This window comes from Pristis pectinata, chromosome 27 (assembly GCF_009764475.1).
Source record: "Pristis pectinata isolate sPriPec2 chromosome 27, sPriPec2.1.pri, whole genome shotgun sequence".
Classification (NCBI taxonomy): domain Eukaryota; kingdom Metazoa; phylum Chordata; class Chondrichthyes; order Rhinopristiformes; family Pristidae; genus Pristis; species Pristis pectinata.
In genome coordinates, this window is record NC_067431.1 from 726555 (window position 1) to 745741 (window position 19187).

Sequence of the window (19187 nt, forward strand, 5' to 3'; positions counted from 1 at the left end):
ATGTGCCTGGAAGCTGTGGAAGTGGGTGAGGTTCTCAATGAATACTTCTCTTCAGTATTCATCAAAGAGAAGGGTCTTGATGACGCTGAGGACAGTGTTGGTTAGGGTAATGTTCTAGAGTATGTTGATATCAAGAGAGGGGATGTGTTGGAGCTGTTAGAAAATATTAGGACAGATAAGTCCCCGGGGCCTGACAGAATATTCCCCAGGCTGCTTTGTGAGGTGAGCGAGGAGATTGCTGGACCTTTGGTTAGGATCTTTGAGTCCTTGTTGTCAACGGGGATGGTACCAGAAGATTGGAGGGTGGCGAATGTTGTCCCCTTACTCAAAAAAGGCAGTAGGGATAGTCCAGGGAATTACAGACCAGTGAGCCTTACATCTGTGGTGGGTAAGCTGTTAGAAAGGATTCTAAGAGATAGAATCTATGAGCATTTAGAGAATCATGGATTGATTAGGGACAGCCAGCATGGCTTTGTGAAGGGAAGATCTTGCCTCACTAGCCTGATAGGGTTCTTTGAGGAAGTGACCAGGAAGATCAATGAGGGTAGTGCAGTGGATGTGGTCTACATGGATTTTAGTAAGGCGTTTGACAAGGTTCCGCATGGTAGGCTTCTTCAGAAGGTCAGAGGCCAAGGGATCCAGGGAGGCTTGGCTGTGTGGATTCAGAATTGGTTTGCCTGTAGAAAGCAGAGGGTTGTGGTGGAGGGAGTGCATTCGGATTGGAGGGCTGTGACTAGTGGTGTCCCGCAGGGATCCGTTCTGGGACGTCGACTTTTTGTGACATTTATTAATGACTTAGATGAGGGGGTAGAAGGGTGGGTTAGCAAGTTTGCAGATGACAGAAAGATCGGTGGTGTTGTGGATAGCGTGGAGGGCTGTCAAAGCTTACAGAGGGATATTGATAGGATGCAGAGCTGGGCTGACAGGTGGCAGATGGAGTTCAATCTGGAGAAGTGTGAGGTGGTACACTTTGGAAGGACAAACTCCAAGGCGGAGTACAAGGTTAATGGCAGGATTCCGGGCAGTGTGGAGGAGCAGAGAGATCTGGGGGTTCATATCCACAGATCACTGAAAGTTGCCTCACAGGTGGATAGGGTAGTTAAGAAAGCTTATGGGATGTTAGCTTTCATAAGTCGGGGGATCAAGTTTAAGAGCCGCGAAGTGATGATGCAGCTTTACAAAACTCTGGTTAGACCACACTTAGAGTACTGTGTCCAGTTCTGGTCGCCTCATTATAGGAAGGATGTGGAGGCATTGGAAAGGGTGCAGAGGAGATTTACCAGGATTCTGCCTGGATTAGAGAGTATGGATTACGAGGAGAGACTAAAGGAGCTAGGGCTTTACTCATTGGAGAGGAGGAGGATGAGGGGAGACATGATAGAGGTATACAAGATATTAAGAGGAATAGATAGAGTGGTCAGCCAGCGCCTCTTTCCCAGGGCACCAATGCTCAATACAAGAGGGCATGGCTTTAAGGTAATGGGTGGGAAGTTCAAGGGAGATGTCAGAGGGAGGTTTTTCACCCAGAGGGTGGTTGGTGCATGGAATGCGCTGCCTGGGGTGGTGGTGGGGGCTGATACATTGGTCAAGTTCAAGAGATTGTTACATAAGCATAGGGAGGAATTTAAGATAGAGGGATATGTGGGAGGAAGGGGTTTGATAGCCTTAGGTGTGGTTTGAAGGGCAGCACAACATGGTGGGCCGAAGGGCCTGTATTGTGCTGTATTGTTCTATGGTTCATCTGGCATTTCGTAGGATCTTGCCATTCACAAATTTGCTGCTGCATTTGCCCAAGTGGCTGCCATCAAAAGTCATTCCCTGTCTGTGAAGCACTCTGATAACAATTATAACAAATAAAACCAAGTCCTTCATCTACCAATAAACCTTGACATGGCTCCTTTGCTACTGTTGCAACTCTCTGCTGAGAGTGTCTGGTTATGTAGGTCCCACCTCACCGATGTTGTCTGTCGCTTTTGCCCATAATCCCCACGGTGGTGATACTCCAATGGACAATGCACACTGAGGACACAGTGTGCTCCATTCACATCTGGCCATCTCCCTAGCTGCTTCTGACTGAAGTTATTTAGCTATGTCTTGAAAATATATTTTAAACTTTGTCACTTACACGCCATAAGGAGATTTCTCATCACCCAGGTCCATTGCAACTGCCATGAATGTTCTTCTCATTTTAGGGTTTGGAGCATAACCAAAATCAGCTGTTTGATGCCAACGAATCCAAGGGAAGGAATCGTCTGGGACTCTGTGGTGATATGTAGAAAGCTACAAAAAAAAGAATAAATAGGTCAGTGTTAAAGACCAGAGCTGAGAGGGTTTGAGTTCTGAATTGGGGCAAGGCAAATTTTGACAGTATTACACAGGAGCTTGCAAAGGTGGATTGGGCGAGGTTGTTGCAGGCAAAGGGACGTGCGGCAGGTGGGATAGCAAGAGTTCAAGGACTACATGTTCCTGTTAAAGTAAAAGTAAAATCTGCTGGGAGTTGGGAACCCTGACGTTAAGGGATATTGTAACTCTGGCCAAGAAAAAGGAGGCTTGGGTCTGATACACGCAGCTGGGATCAAGTGAATCACTGGAGGTATGTAGAGGATGCCTGAGTATACTCAAGCAGGATATTAGGACGACCAAGAGGGGGCATGAGATGGCTTTGGCAGAGAAAATTAAGGAGAATCCAAAGAGATTTTTATTTTAAGTATATCAAGGGTAAAAGAGTGACTAGGGAGAGAATAAGGCCCCTCAAAGACCGAGACAGAAATCTATGTATGGAGACAAGAGATTCTGCAGATGCTGGAATCTGGAGCAACACACACAAAATGCTGGAGGAACTCAGCAGGTCAGGCAGCATCTATGGAGGGAAATAAACAGTCGACATTTCGGGTCAAGACCCTTCAACAGGACTGTATGTATGGAGCCGCTGGAGGTGGGCAGAATCCTCAATGATCATTTCTCCTCCATTTTTACCATGGAGGAAGATGTGAAGACTTGGGAACCTGGTAAAGTTAATGGAGATGTTTTGTGAGCAGTCCATATCACAGTAGAAGAGGTGTTGCACATGTTAAGGTGTATGAAGGTAGACAAATCTCCAGGTTTGGAAGAGGTATACTGTATACAAGAATACCATGAAAAGTTCAAAAAGAAATTGCAAGAGCATTCGCTGAGATATTTACAACATCACTATCCTCTGGCGTGGTGTCGGAAGACTGGAGGATAGCAAATGTTGTCCCTTTATTTAAGAAGGGCTGTAAGGATAGATGTGGTAATTATAGACCCGTTAGCCTAACATCTGTAGTAGGTAAGTTCCTGGAAAGCATTTGGAGGGATAAGATATACTTACATTTGGAAAGGCAGGGGATTAGGGGTAGCCAGCATGGCTTCGTGCATGGGAGATCTTGTCTTACGAATTTGATTGAGTTTGTTGATGAAGTGAAAAGGATGGTTAACGTGGGGAGGGTGGTAAATGTAGTATATATGGATTTTAATAAGGATTTTGATAAGGTTCATGGTAGGCTGCTCTGGAAGGTTAGATCACATGGCATCCAGGGAGAGTTAGCAAATTGGATATAAAATTGGCTGGATGGTAGGAAGGATGTTTCTCAGACTGGAGGTCTGTGACTAGTGGTGTGCTCCAGGGGTCGGTGCTGGGCTCATTGTTATTTGTCATCTATATCAACGATCTGGATGAGAATATATGAGGAATAGTTAGTAAGTTTGCAGATAACATTAAAATAGGTGGTATCGTAGACAGTGGAATACCAAGAATTGCAGCAGGATCTTGTTCGGTTGGGTAGGTGGGCTGAGGAATGGCAAATTGAATTTAATTCAGGTAAGTGCAAAGTGTTACATTTTGGAAGGACAAATCAAGGTAGGACGTTTACGTTGAACAGAAGGGCTCAGGGTGCTGTTGCACAACAGAGGGACCTTGGAATACAAATGCAAAGCTCCCTTAAAGTGGAGTCACAGATAGACAGAGCAGTGAAGGTACTTTTGGCACACTGCCCTTCAACAGTCAGTGCATTCAATATAGAAGTTGGGAGGTTATGTTGTGATTGCATAAGACATTGGTGAGGTCACACTTGGAGTATTGTGTTCATTTTTGGTCACCCTGTTATAGAAAGGATGTGATTAAACTGGAAAGAGTGCAAAAAAGATTTAGAAACATAGAAAACCTACAGCACAATTCAGGCCCTTCAGCCCACAAAGCTGTGCCAAATGTGTCCCTACCTTAGAAATTACTAGGCTTACCCATAGCCCTCTATTTTTCTCAGCTCCATGTACCTATCTAACAGTCTCTTAAAAGACCCTATCATATCCGCCTCCACCACCATTGCCAGCAGCCCATTCCACACACTCACCACCCTCTGAGTAAAAAACTTACCCCTGACATCTCTATACCTACTCCCTAGCACTTTAAACCTATGTCCTCTTGTGGCAACCGTTTCAGCCCCGGGGAAAAGCCTCTGACTATCCACACAATCAATGCCTCTCATCATCTTAATACCTCTATCAGGTCACCTCTCATCCTCAGTCACTCCAAGGAGAAAAGGCCGAGTTCCCTCAACCTGCTTTCATAAGGCATGCTCCGCATTCCAGGCAACATCCTTGTAAATCTCCTCTGCACCCTTTCTATGGCTTCCACATCCTTCCTGTAGTGAGGTGACCAAAACTGAGCACAGTACTCCAAGTGGGGTCTGACCAGGGTCCTATATAACTGCAACATTTCCTCTCGGCTCCTAAATTCAATCCCATGATTGATGAAGGACAATACACCATATGGCTTCTTAACCACAGAGTCAACCTGTGCAGCTGCTTTGAGCATCCTATAGACTTGGACTCCAAGATCCCTCTGATCCTCCACACTGCCAAAAGTCTTACCATTAATACCATATTCTGCTATCATATTTGACCTATCAAAATGAACCACTTCGTACTTATCTGGGTTGAACTGCATCTGCCACTCTTCAGCCCAGTTTTGCATCCTATCTATGTCCCTCTGTAACCTTTGACAGCCCTCCACATTATCCACAACACCTCCAACCTTTGTGTCATCAGCAAACTTACTAACCCATCCCTCCACTTCCTCATCCAGGTCGTTTATAAAAATCACAAAGAGTAATGGTCCCAGAACAGATCCCTGATGTACACCACTGGTCACCGACCTCCATGCAGGATATGACCCGTCAACAACCACCCTTTGCCTTCTGTGGGCCAGCCAGTTCTGGATCGACAAAGCAATGTCCCCTTGGATCCCATGCCTCCTTACTTTCTCAATAAGCCTTGCATGCGGTACCTTATCAAACGCCTTGCTGAAATCCATATACACTACATCTACTGTTCTTCCTTCATCAATGTGTTTAGTCACATCCTCAAAAAATTCAATCAGGCTCGTAAGGCAGGATCTGCCCTTGACAAAGCCATGCTGACTATTCCTAATCATATTATACCTCTCCAAATGTTCATAAATCCTGCCTCTCACTATCTTCTCCATCAAGTTACTCACTGGTCTATAATTTCCTGGGCTATCTCTACTACCTTTCTTGAATAAGGGAACAACATCCGCAACCCTCCAATCCTCCGGAACCTCTCCCGTCTCCATTGATGATGCAAAGATCATTGCCAAAGGCTCCGCAATCTCCTCCCTCGTCTCCCACAGCAGCCTGGGGTACATCTCATCCAGTCCCAGCAACTTATCCAGCTTGATGCTTTCCAAAAGCTCCAGCACCTCCTCTTTCTTAATATCTACATGCTCAAGCTTTTCAGCCTGCTGCAAGTCCTCACTACAATCACCAAGATCTTTTTCCATAGTGAATACTGATGTAAGGTATTCATTAAGTACCTCTGCTATTTCTTCTGGATCCATACACACTTTCCCACTGCTGCACTTGATAGGCAATATTCTTTTGCGTCTTATCCTCTTGCTCCACGTACTTGTAGAAAGCCTTGGGGTTTTCCTTAATCCTGCCCCCCAAGGCTTTCTCATGTCCCCTCCTGGCTCTCCTAATTTCCTTAAGCTCCTTCCTGTTAGCCTTATAGTCTTCCAAATCTCTAACATCACTTAGCTCTCCGAGCCTTTTGTAAGCTTTTCTTTTCTTTTTGACTAGATTTATTACAGCCTATGTACACCAGGGTTCCTGTATCCTAATATAACTTCCCAACCTCACTGGAACATGCCTATGCAGAACTCCACACAAATATCCCCTGAATATTTGCCTCATTTCTTCTCTACTTTTCCCTGAGAACATATGTTCCCAATTTAAGCTTCCAATTTCCTGCCTGAGTCTCATAATTCCCTTTACTCCAACTAAACGCCTTTCTAATCTGTCTGTTCCTATCCCTCTCCAGTGCTAACGTAAAGGAGATAGAATTATGATCACTATCTCCAAAATGCTCTCCCACTGAGAGATGCGACACCTGACCAGGTTCATTCCGCAATACGAAATCAAGCACAGCCTCTCTTCTTGTAGGCTTATCTACACATTGTGTCAAGAAACCTTCCTGAACACACTTAACAAACTCCACCCCATCTAAACCCCTTGCATTATGGAGATGCCGATCGATAGTTAAGAAATTAAAATCTCCTATCACAATAATTCTGTTATTATCACACCTTTCTAGGATCTGCTTCCGTCTGCTCCTTGATATCCCTGTTACTATTTGGCAGCCTATAAAAAACACCCAGTAAAGTTATTGACCCCTTCCTGTTCCTAACCTCCACCCACAGAGACTCCGCAGACACTCCCTCCACCTTTTCTGCAGCCGTGACACTATCTCTGATCAGCAGTGCCACTCCCCCACCTCTTTTGCCTCCCTCCCTGTCCTTCCTGAAACATCTAAAACCCAGCACTTGAAGTAACCGTTCCAGTCCCTGAGCCATCCAAGTCTCCGTAATGGCCACCACAGGATGTTGCCAGGACTCAAGGGACTCTGCTATAGGGAAAGGTTAGACAGGCTGGGCTTTTACTCCTTGGAGCATAGGAGACTGAGGAATGATCTCAGAGGTGTATAACATCGTGAGGGGCATCGATAGGATGAGCAGTCTTTTTTCCAGGGTTGGAGAATCGAAAACCTGTGTCCTCTAGTTTAAGGTTAGAGGTAAAAGGTTTAATAAGAATGTGAGGGGCAACTTTTTGTTTTACATACACAGCAGGTGGTAGATATATGCAACCAGCTGCCAGAGGAAGCTGAGGTGGGTACATTAGATACATTTAAGTAGTATGTGGACAGGTATATGGATTACAAGAGTTTAAAACGATATGGACCAAGTGCTGGGAAATGGGATTAGATTGAATATTCATCTTGGTCGGCATGGACAAATATGGGCCGAAGGGCCTTTTTGTGTGCTGTACAACTCCAAGGCTGAATTTCTTTCCTGCTTTCTACTTGTGCAAAGACAACACTATGTCAATCTTAACACTGCTTCTTTAAAAGCCCATGTAGATGGCTTGTAGCTGTGACCACTGGAGCCCTTGAAGCCAATGCAAGCAGCACTTCACAATCTGTGAGTGATTAACATCAATGGATTGAGTTTCCTGTCACCAAGTCTAATGATCATACAAGTTGTGTGGAAATGCAAGCTGTGAGACAGGTGCAAAGGGGTAGGTGAGTGAGCAAGTACTTGGCAGAGGGCGTATAATGTGGGGAAATGAGATCACCCACTTTGGTAGGAATGGAAAAGCAGCAAATTGTTTAAATGGAAAGAGACTGAACTTTTTCCATTAAATATGCAAATCCCAATTTATAGCCAATTACCTTTTAGATTGGTAACTGACTATTTTACGTATTTAGGTGTTAAAATTACTAAGAGACATAAGGACTTATTTAAAGCTAATCTACTGCCTTTAATTGACCATGTTAAACAATTATTTACTAAATGGTCCCCACTGTCTCTATCATTGGTAGGCCGAATTAATGCGGTTAAGATGAATATTTTACCAAAATTTTTATATTTATTTCAAGCGATTCCAACTTTTGTCCCGAAATCTTTTTTTGACACTATTGATTCTAAAATTCTTTCATATATTTGGCAGAATAAAAACCCAAGGCTAAGTAAGAAATATTTACAAAAACTAAAAAAGGATGGTGGTATGGCCTTGCCTAACTTTAGATTATATTATTGGGCAATCAATATTAGATATTTAATTTTTTGGATACAAGATTCAGATGTAATTCAACGCCCCAAATGGATACACCTTGAGGACCAATCAGTACTTGAATTTTCATTAGTTTCTATTTTAGGAACTCCACTCCCTTTTGCACTTACCAAATTAAGTAAACATACGATTAACCCAATTGTTAAACATACAATACGAATATTCGTAAATGTTTTGGATTGAATAAATTTAATCTATCAAGTCCCACTCAATCTATTTTTTCTTTCATCCATCCAGAGCTGACTCAGCTTTTTCCATATGGAAAGGAAGGGAACAGTATGTTTTCGTGATTTATTCATTGATAACTGATTTTCATCTTTTGAACAATTGTCTAACAAATACAATTTGCCTAGATCACACTTTTTTCGATATTTGCAAATTAGAAATTTTTTTAAAAGCCTGTATACCCTCTTTTCCCACACCTTACAAAACTGAAATTATGGAAAAAAAATTTGGTTTTAATCCTTGTCAGAGGGCTTGATAGCAATAATCTATGATTTAATTATGAAAATTCATTCAGAACCACTGGACAAAATTAAGAATGAATGGGAGTGAACTCCAGACATCTTCACCTACAGAGACTTGGAAGAAAATTCTTCATTTAGTTAATTCATCTTCAATGTGTGCCAGACACTCTTTGATACAGTTTAAGGTAGTTCACAGGACCCATATGTCAAAAGATAAGCTAGCTCGTTTTTATCAACATATAAATCCTATATGTGACAGATGTAAATCGAATGTGGCTTCTTTGACACATATGTTTTGGTCCTGTCCTCTTTTGGAAAAATATTGGAAAGACATTTTTAACATTATTTCAAATGTATTGAAGATTGATTTACAACCTCATCCTATCACTGCAATTTTTGGATTACCAAGGATCGAATCTGGCCATTTATCTGCTTCCACTAACCATAAGATTGCCTTTGTTACATTAATGGCCAAACGATCCATTTTGCTTAAATGGAAGGATCCAATACCCCCCACTACTTTTCAATGGTTCTCTCAAACTATATCATGTTTAAACTTGGAAAAAATTAGGAGTGGTACTGTTGATCCTTCGCTTAAATTTGAGGAAGTTTGGAGTCCATTTATTCAATATTTTCACATGATATAGATCCCCTTATAATAACCTTTCAATTTAGAGGAACGGAGTTGACGACATAATATTGCTCTGTTTCTACTGAGAAATTTTAGTCCAGTTTTTTTTTGTTTTCTTTTTAATTTTTTTCTTTAGTTTAGTTTGGTTTGATATATTGTTTATAATTTTTCTTATTGTTTTGTTTTTTTTATATATTTTATAATAAATCTTTTTCTTTTATATTATGTTCATTCACTAACAGATCATTGGATCTACAGATTTTTTCTTATACTCTATTGTTCTTTATGATTATCCATGTCATGATTGTTCTCTTGATCTCTTTGTATTACATGTATAAACATTGATATATTAATCTGTATTAATTTGAAAACTAATAAAAAGATTGAAAGAGAAAAAGGAAAGAGACGACACGATGTGAGTGTACAAAAGGAGCTGGGGGCCTCCTACATGAGACACAAATTTAACAAGTACATCATGTAGTTATTAAGGTGGCAAATGGATATAAATGTAGGGAAGTCTTGCTACAACCTACAGTACACCACATTTGGGAGGGCTACATTTATACTGGAGAAAGCTCACCAGTTTGATTCCTGGATGAAGAGCTTATCATATCAGGAAAGATTGATCAGATTGGTCCACACTTGTTAAAGTTTGAAATAATTAGATGATCCCACTGTTATTTCCAATGATTCAGCTGCTGGAGAGTGATTCAGCGAGAATGTATGCTTCAGTGAAGGGAGGGAGAGGATGGACCTCGAGAGGAGGCATTTTTTGTGCTGAGGAGACCCTGAAGGTGCACAGCCAAGCTCTCCTGGCAAGAGGTTGCCAGAGGTGTCTGTGTAAAGAGTGTTACTACACAAGTTGAATCCATGCACTGCCCATTCCTTGAGCTGCAGGAAACCAAGACAGTGTTCCCTCCTTGAGTATAGAGCTCGGGTGACTTCCCTAGTACTGTAGTGAGTGTAAATCAATGGCAGGAATCTGGAAAGATCCTGAAATGAAGAAGTTGATTGTGACCAGGGTCTTTATCTCAATGCGCAATGCAGCAAGGCCTGTATTTGAGGCTGCAGAAGTTACAAATCTCAGCAATGTCCGTCTTGCTGAAGCCTAACCTGTGCAAACATGGAGCATGGGCTCCTATAAACACTGAGGTCATGGGTGAAGAGCCGTAAATGTTAACCACCTACCCCCCCCCACCCCCCAAAGGGTCTGCATGGAGACCTGTGACTTCCAATGCCTATGATCCAGCTCCTTGACAACCAATAGTTGGCAGTCAGTGTGGCGTGTAGGAAAGTTGATGAGCTTGCAAGGACGGCTCAGTCCAAGTGTGAGCAGTGTGCAGAGCGAGAGGTAAAGCTGCAGAGCAACACAGTTGTTGACATCATTGTTTTGGTGGGGGGAGGGGGGGAAGGAACAATGTCCCAGTGCCAATGAAAATCCTGGCATTAGAGCAATTTTGAGAAGGAATACGAGAAGGAATTTCTAGGTCCCAACCTTAGTTGAGGTTTTTATGATTACAGATAATTATAAGTAAACAACTACATATTCTCATTCCCACAAAGTGAAAAGTTACGGGTACGTCTCCCTCCAGCAGGAGTGCCTCACATTCACGTGGTACTGAAAGAACTGCTGCACTAGCAGTACTAAGAGCGTGTCACACTGTCAGTGCTGCACGAAAAGGCACTACGAAGGGAATGCTGTAAGGGATCACTACGTCCTCATCATGCCTGCCTGAAACCACCACTTCCACATTATACACACCAAGACTAGCGAAGATGTGATGCTGTTTTTCTCCACAGATGCTGTCTGGCCTGCTGAGTTCCTCCAGCATCACTGTGTTTTTCATCTAGATTCCAGCATCTGCGGTCCTTGGTTTCTCTAGTGAAGGTGCATTGTCTGAAGGACAACTGCCTGCAACCTTTGCCACTGACACACCGCCAGTCATCAGTTACATTCAGTTTTTTTTGGTCTCCGGGTTGCTGTGAAAGATGTTTTAATGATGCCATGGCTTCAGGGCATCTGACTATTGCAGAATTAAGATTCTTGATTTGTCATAAAAAGATTACAGGCAATGCAGCATTTGCTGTCATATGACTAATCACATGATCTGAAAAATTAAATCACTGCAAGTGCTGGAAACCTGAAATTAAAAGAAAACACTGGAAACATTCAGCAGGTCAGGCAGCACCGTCAGAATTACAAGCTGGGTAGGAAATGAATGATAATTAGACCACACATCTTTCACTATTGCTTGGCATATCTGTTTTAAGACTCCGAGACCAGCTCTCAGCACTCTCTCTGTGGACCTGCTCACAAATCTCACTCTTATAAGACATTTCAGGTTTTAGAACTGCTTGGCTCACCCTCCTCTCCCGTCCACACCATTGCTTTTGCACCTTCTGCACTCCGAGCCTTATTCCCTCAGGATCGGCCCCCGAGTGTGGCCTCAGTAGAGAGTTTGCAACTGCAAGGGTGACCCAGTGAGTACCTGGAATGCACTGCCTGAGAGTGGTGGAACAGAGTCGCTGACAGCATTCAAGAAGTGCCGAGACGAGCACTCGTATCACCCAGGTACAATGGATGCAGGCCAAGTGCTGGGCAGTGGGTGCCCACTGGTTGCCATGGGCCGAATGGCCAGTTTTCACGCAGTGTGACTCCGATTGTATGACAACAGATTTCTGCAGAACGTTGATGCAGGAAATCTACCCTGTTATGTCAGTGACAACCCTGCATGTTAAAATTATAGCAATTAAATGTTAGGAAGATTATCTTGCTCAACATGATTCAGAGGACACTGATGTCACCTCTGGAACAAAAGCCAAGTGTAACACAAGTGTGATTGGAGCCAGGAAAGAGGTGGGTTCCCAAGAAGGCAAAGTTTATGGAATTGCAAAGGTGGGTTCCAACAGACTTGGTACTTGATGCTGAATTCCAAGTGAGACGGAAGCTATACAAGTTTTGATGCCATTCCATAAACAGGAATGATTTTCATTTCTAATACAAAATAATTTTAATGAACAAAATTTGTCTCCACAATAAATTCCCCTTTGGGGAACAGCTCCTTGTTCACTCTGCAATCACATTATAGAAATATTGAAATTTCCCATATGCCTTGGGTGAGCAATAATGTACTCAGACCAATTATTCAAATTGATTTCAGTTGATGTTGGGGTAACCAACTAATTTACATGTTATTACATTTTTATGAGAACAGTTCCCACCAGCACCCCATCCATCCCATTAAAAAAACAGGTAGACAGGGTGGTGAAGGCAGCTTTTGGCACTCTGGCCTTCATCAGTGGGGGCAATGAGTATAGAAGTTGGGACATTAAGTCGCAGTCGTACAAGGTATCGGTGAGGCCACATTTGGAATATTGTGTTCATTTTTGGTCACCCTGCTAAAGGAAAGATGCCACTAAGCTGGAGAGAGTGCAGAGAAGATTTAGGAGGATGTTGCTGGGACTCAAGGGACTGAATTATAGAGGGAGATCGAGCAGACTAAGACTTTATTCATTGAGCGTGAGAGCATGAGGGTGATCTTATAGAGGCATAGAAAATCACGAGGGGCACAGATAGGGTGAATGCACAGTATTTTTCCTACAGTTGGGAATCAAGAACTAGAGGGCAGAGGTTTAACATGAGAGGGGAAAGATATAGTAGGAACCCATGGGGCAACTTTTTCACCCAGAGAGTGGTCAGTATATGGAACGAGCTGCCAGAGGAAGTGGCTGAGGCAGGTTCATTAACAACATTTAAAAGACAGTTAAACAGACACATTGTTTAGAGGGATATGGGCTAAATGTGAGCAAATGGAATTCACTTAGATGGGCCAAAGGGCCTGTTTCTGTGCTGTATGATGCTATTACAATATTTCAGACGTGCCAGCTGGTAATCCCAGATAGCAGTGCTGGCACAGAAGAGGAGTTGAGGCCACCATAAGTCAGCCATGGTCCTATTGAATGTCAGGGAAGGCTTGAGGGGCCTGGTGACCTATTCCTATTGTACAGTGCTAGAGAATTAACTGTTTGAGGCACTGTCCTAAAGGAGTGCTGCACCATCAGAGGGATATTAGTAAAGAAGCACCATCAGAAGCCAATGGTAGAGGGGCTTCTTATTATTCATGTATAGGAGATGCTCATTGATGGCCACGCCGGCATTTATTGTCTACACCCAAAATCCTCCGAGCACAGTGATCTACTTTAAGTGGTTAAAAGTTAATCACATTACATGGGTTTAAAGTTGCCTATGGGGCAGATTTCACTCCCTTAAGCCAACCATTCTGATTTCTGCAACAATTTAGTTTCATGGTAACCACCACCAATTCTAGCTTTTTAATTCCTTATTTACTTAATTAATTGAATTTTAAACCATAATTACAGGATGGGATTCAAACTCATGTCTCCAGAGCAATAGTCCAGTCACTGGATACTGGCTCAGTGACAACCACTGGATACCAGTGGAAGAGCAGCACTGTTGAAAAGACAATCCTGGGAAGGTGTGATATGAAGGTACACAGGTGACGGAATGCTGCACTGAGAGGGTCAGAGCCACAGTGTTGTAAGGTTTTGGAGGGTCTGTATGATGAAGTACTGTGTTGTTGGAAGGCTACTGGACACATCACACTGCATTGTTAGAAAAGTATAACTAAGGAGGCCCTTCCCTGATGGAAGCGCTGGATTACTGGAGGGGCATTACCGAAGGAGTACTGCACTACCCAAAGCATCTGTTCTCAGGCTGCTGCACAACCCAGAGTGTTTTCTGCCATGATCACTTATGCACCAATACTGAGTACAACCTGGGACTGGTAGAGGGCCAGCCAGGACACAGTGGTCTCCTCCGGTGCTCTAAACATTCAATGATTCATAACGAGCCAAGAAGATGTACCTTATGAAGATGCAGCCAGTAATAAGAAGCTTAAAAAATTCTGGCTGCAATTTGGAGATCGGAGTTAGCATAAAATCAGATTAATATCTTAAGTTACCTGGACAAACCCAAAAGGAAAGTCAATTTCTGTAGAACCTTCAGACCCTTGATGAAAAGCTTTCCTCCAGTCCTCAATCATAGCTGGAAAGGTGCAGTTGTATTCAGCGTTATGCCAGGCTGTGTTTGCTTCGCCTACAAGGAAACCACAGGAAGCCAAGCTCAGCCATGGAACACAGTACGGGTAATGTCTGTGTTAGTTTTACCATTCAGCCAAAGCTATGTAACTCAGTTTCACCATTCTTTAATAGGAACTTTGATTTTGTTAGTGAAAGATGAATTATGGATGTGGAATTAAAAAAAACCACCACAGCACTTAATCTAATACATCAGCACCCAATCATCATCAAGGAACTAAATGACAGGAAACATATAAACATTCCCCAAATAATAGGAAAGGGGGGCACAGGGATAAAGGAACAGATGCTTCTCATCTTCCCATTTCGGTGGAGGGCCATCTACGTGAAACTTTGCTCTCTCCACAAATGCTGCGGAGCATTTACATCACATCCAATTTTTATTTTAAGCTCCCATTGCCCACTGCATTTAGACACGGTTAAACCTCTACCGGCCTGGATGAGCAACTTATTCAATGCAAGTCACAGCTCTGCCTTTCGTAAACAGAACGTCTGCCCTTCTTTCCAAAGATCCTCTCCTGAACATAATGCCCAATCCCACAGGCTGTTGTACACAATGCTCCCCACCACATATCGTTCCTCAGTACAGAGCCTGAAGGCAATGCTCCCCCGCCCACAGCCATCATACCTGGACAGCTCCCAAAAATAAGCCTTTCCCACCCTCCACCCGAACAATGTTTCCATCACCCAAAACATACCTCAAAACACGGGCTCAGATTTTTGAAAGGAATAGCTGGAATATCCAACTTTAAATGTTGGCCAATGCAAGACCTCTGTGTGTGACTAAATATTCCTGGAAGTTTCAAGATTTGTCAGCAATGCCTGTTACCGTGGGCTCCTTTAATCAAGTTATTTGTTTTGATTAATGTTTTAATTATTTCAAAGAGCTCTGTTATAACTTTAGAATTGTTTTGAAATCTATTTTTATCATCTCACCCTCAGCTCTGAACTGCTCCTGAGAAGTGCCTACAAATGGCTTCTGAAGCCAGTCCTCCAGAAAACCAATTGTGGCCACAGCGATTCCCATGGCCAATACACATGCATCCTGAACTGACCCCCAACACCATCCTGAACACATTTCAAAAAGGCAGCTCACTACCACTTTGTCACAGACAATTCTGTGTAAGCAATAAATACTGGCCTTTGTGTGTCATTTTGACCCAATGAATAAATAGAACTGGCTGTCTGGGTAAGTACTGGTGGGAACAGTCAGTCACTACGCAACTTTGAAGGAGGTGGTTTTACAGTTAGTGAGTGCTCCAGTCATCTTCCAAAGTTTGACAGGTTCTGGAACGTTGCTGTGGATTGGACGGCAATAAGTGTGATCCCACGATTTAAGAAAGGAGGGGGAGAGAAAACAGAACTGAAGGATTAAAAATTGGCTCATCTAAACAGAGACCGAAGGGGTAACAAAACCTCCACTAGTTCCTCTGGCAGCTCATTCCAAATATACACTACCCTCCGCGTGAAAAACTTGCCCCCTTTAAATCTTTCCCCATTCACCTTAAACCTCTAGTTCTAGACTCCCATATCCTGGGAAAAAAGACTGTGACCACTCACAGATGAGAATGCTGAGAAGCAATACAAACTCAGGATGTAACTGGATTCTTTCAAACTGTGCACCTGCTCACCACTACAACAGGAGATCCACAGACCAAGTCACTGCACCTCCACTGCAGGACACCGCAACTTCAGGGACAATTCTGCCCAAAAACAACTCAAAACAAGGTTATCGTTCAGTTGTATGATAATGCACAGCACAAGGTGTATCAGTATTGGTGAATATATCTAGTTTACAAATACTCGAAGACAGTGTGCAGAGGATGTACGAGTCAGTAACTAGGGCTGTTATTAGCCAAGCAGCTGATGCCACAAGGTTCAGACAGAAATGCAGGTTTTTACTGACAGAAGAGGAAAACATGCATTATCTGGGATAAACACTGGAACCTCAACAGTTAACACGTTAGATAAACATCAGATCAATGGAAAAGTAAGGAAAACTAAAGAACGAGATTAAGGAGTTAAATGTGCAAACCATATGCTCTCATCAAAACTTACAAACCTGGTGAGAGGTTTGCCAGGCTAGATGCAGGGAGTATGTTTCTCCTGACTGAGTGGTCAAATCAAGCCCCATCAACTCCCCTACTAAGGTATATACAGCAGCTTATTAACTGACCAGCACACCTTTGGCATGTGGAGGGAATCGGAGCAAGGGAAACCCCAGCTATCACAAGAAAATCTAACTCCCTAGAGCTGTGAGGCAACAGCACTTCCTACTGCACTACTGTGCCGCCCAGCTGGGGTACAGGTCTACCAGGGAGCAGTGATCGTGTCCTTTGATCTGCTTCTGAGCAGGTACCCCAAAGCACTGGAGACGTACCACCAACACCATCTGTACCAAATCCTCCGAGTAAATCAGGCTCGTCTCCCAGGCAACGCCCTCAGCACTGAGGCACTAATTACACACAGTTGATTCCAGTGGATAGGCTATGTCATTCACATACTCAACACAAGACTCCTGAAACAAACACTTTATTCTGAGCTATCACGAGAAGAGATCAGGTAGGCAGAGCCAGTCACTGTAAAACACAGCAGCAATGTACTGGTGGGCACACAATACCACTGGGGTATAATATCCATGGACAAATGCCACATTGCTAGATCTGGGTGACAAGGGCAAGCCACTTACTTCCCATCTGTAATGGCCCTTGAGAATGCATTGGGAACATACCAGAGGAAAAGATTCAAGAATGTTCTCAAAGCCTCCTTGGAAAACTTGCAACAGTTCGTGGTCTGAGGTGGATTTGAGTCCATGTATCTGGAGTACATGGAAACCCAACACAAATAGCAGAAGGAGCAACCACCTCACAAACTGCCCCCAACTCACCCTGCCAAGCATCTTCTGCCCTGTTGGTGGGTGAGTCTGCAGGTCTCACGTTGACCTCATCAGTCACCTCAGATCCCACCAGCAGTTACATCTTCCCTCTCTGCTCTTTGTTCTCTACAGGGATCACTCGCTTCATTACTCTGTCGGCTCATCCCACTAAACCACCCCTCCCCACCCCCTGGCACTCTCCCCTGTAACCACCTGCCCCTACACCACCTCCCTCACCACCATCCAGTGCCACAAAAAGCCCATCCATCCGAGGGAGAGACCCACATACGTCTCCTCCGACCTCATCTATTATATTAGATGCTCTCGATGTGGCCTCCTCTACATCCGCGAGACCAAGCACAGCCTGGGTGACTGATTTGCCGAGCACCTGCCCTCTGTCCACAATAGCCATCTTGAGTTTTCTGTTGCATATCATTTCAACTCCGCTTCCCATTCCCACCCCAACCTGTCTGTCCTCGGCTTTCTCCACTGCCACCGAGACCAAAAGCAAACTAGATGAGCAGCACCTCATTCTGCTTAAGTAGCCAACAACCCAATGGCATGAACATTGAAATTTTCTAATTTCAGGTGTCCTGCTCCCCCCAGTCTGCCCAGGGTGTCTCTCCCTTTGTTTACCTTTGCCATCCCTCCACCTGTTACCGAGACCCGTCACCCTCCCCCCAGCTGGCTCCATCTGCCCATCATCTCTCCCTTATCTGGTTCCACCTATCACCCACCAGTCTCTGTCTCACCCCTCCCTCTCACCCCTTTAAACTGGCTCTCTTCCCTCTACACACTATCCTGATGCAGGATCTCGACCTGAAATGTCGACCATTGCTTTGTCTTCACAGATGCTGCTTGACCAGCTGAGTTCTTCCAGCAGTTTGTTTTTTGCGATAGTTGGCACAAGTCTGTCACTGAACTGCATGGGTGCAGTATTGGTGGGATCTATCCGGACAGGATACCGTATAGAACAAGAGGAAAGGAATAAAAACAATGATGGAAATGTGAGCTACAAAACACCAGGTTGCTGGGATTTGAAGGAAATGAGAATGCTGGAAACACTCAGTCAGTCAGGGAGTGACCATCCTCTTCCCTAAGTCAGCACCATCAGCAAGGGTCCTTCAGGATCACTTGGCTTCCACCCTATAGCAGACATAGCAATAGGACAATTAAAGCAGAGGTAGACCATTCAGCCCCTCAAGCTTCCTCTGTCATTCAATACTATTATGGCTGATTCTCTTTCCAAAATATATTCCCATTCTCGCCCCTATCCCTTGATACCTTTTATGGCTAGAACACAGAACAGTGCAGCACAGGAACAGATACTTCAACCGAAAAGGTCTGTGCCAACCAGGATGCCAAATTAAAACTAAACCTATCTGCCTGCGCATGATCCATATCCTTCCATTCCCTGTCCAATTGCCTCAAACACCACCATCACATCTGCTTCCACCACCACCCCTAGCAGCATGTTCCAGGCACCTACCAATCTCTAAAAACTTCCCCACACTTTTCCCCTCTCACATTAAAGCTATGCCCTCTAATATTTAACATTATACCCTGGGAAAATGACTCTGACTCTCTACCCTATGACACTTCAGAGAAAACAACCCAACTTTGTCCAGTATCTCCTTATAGCACATGCTCTCTAATCCAGGCAGCATCCTGGTTAACCTCTTCTGCACCTTCTCCAAAACCTCCACATCCTTCCTGTAATGGGGCAACTAGAATTGCACACAATACTCCAAAACATGGCCTAACCAAAGTTTTATACAGCTGCAACATAACTTCCTGACGCTCATACTAAATGCCTCAACTGATGAAGCCAAGCATGCCTTGCACCTTCTTTACCACCCCATCTAACTTGTGTTGCCACTTTCAGGGAGCTATGGACTTGGTCAAAATCCCTTTGTACATCAATGCTCCAAAGG

The 19187-nt window shown here is 43.7% G+C and overlaps 1 protein-coding gene across 1 annotated transcript in view; it reads right to left on the reverse strand.

Annotated features, from left to right (window-relative positions):
* siae (sialic acid acetylesterase) overlaps positions 1 to 19187 on the reverse strand; it is a 69362-nt gene that overhangs the window by 14056 nt on the left and 36119 nt on the right. The window contains exons 6-7 of the mRNA XM_052039686.1: positions 14243 to 14376; positions 2126 to 2280 (exon numbers count right to left, since the gene is read on the reverse strand). Of these exons, the coding sequence (XP_051895646.1) occupies positions 2126 to 2280; positions 14243 to 14376 (289 nt within the window). The remainder of the gene's footprint in view (positions 1 to 2125; positions 2281 to 14242; positions 14377 to 19187) is intronic.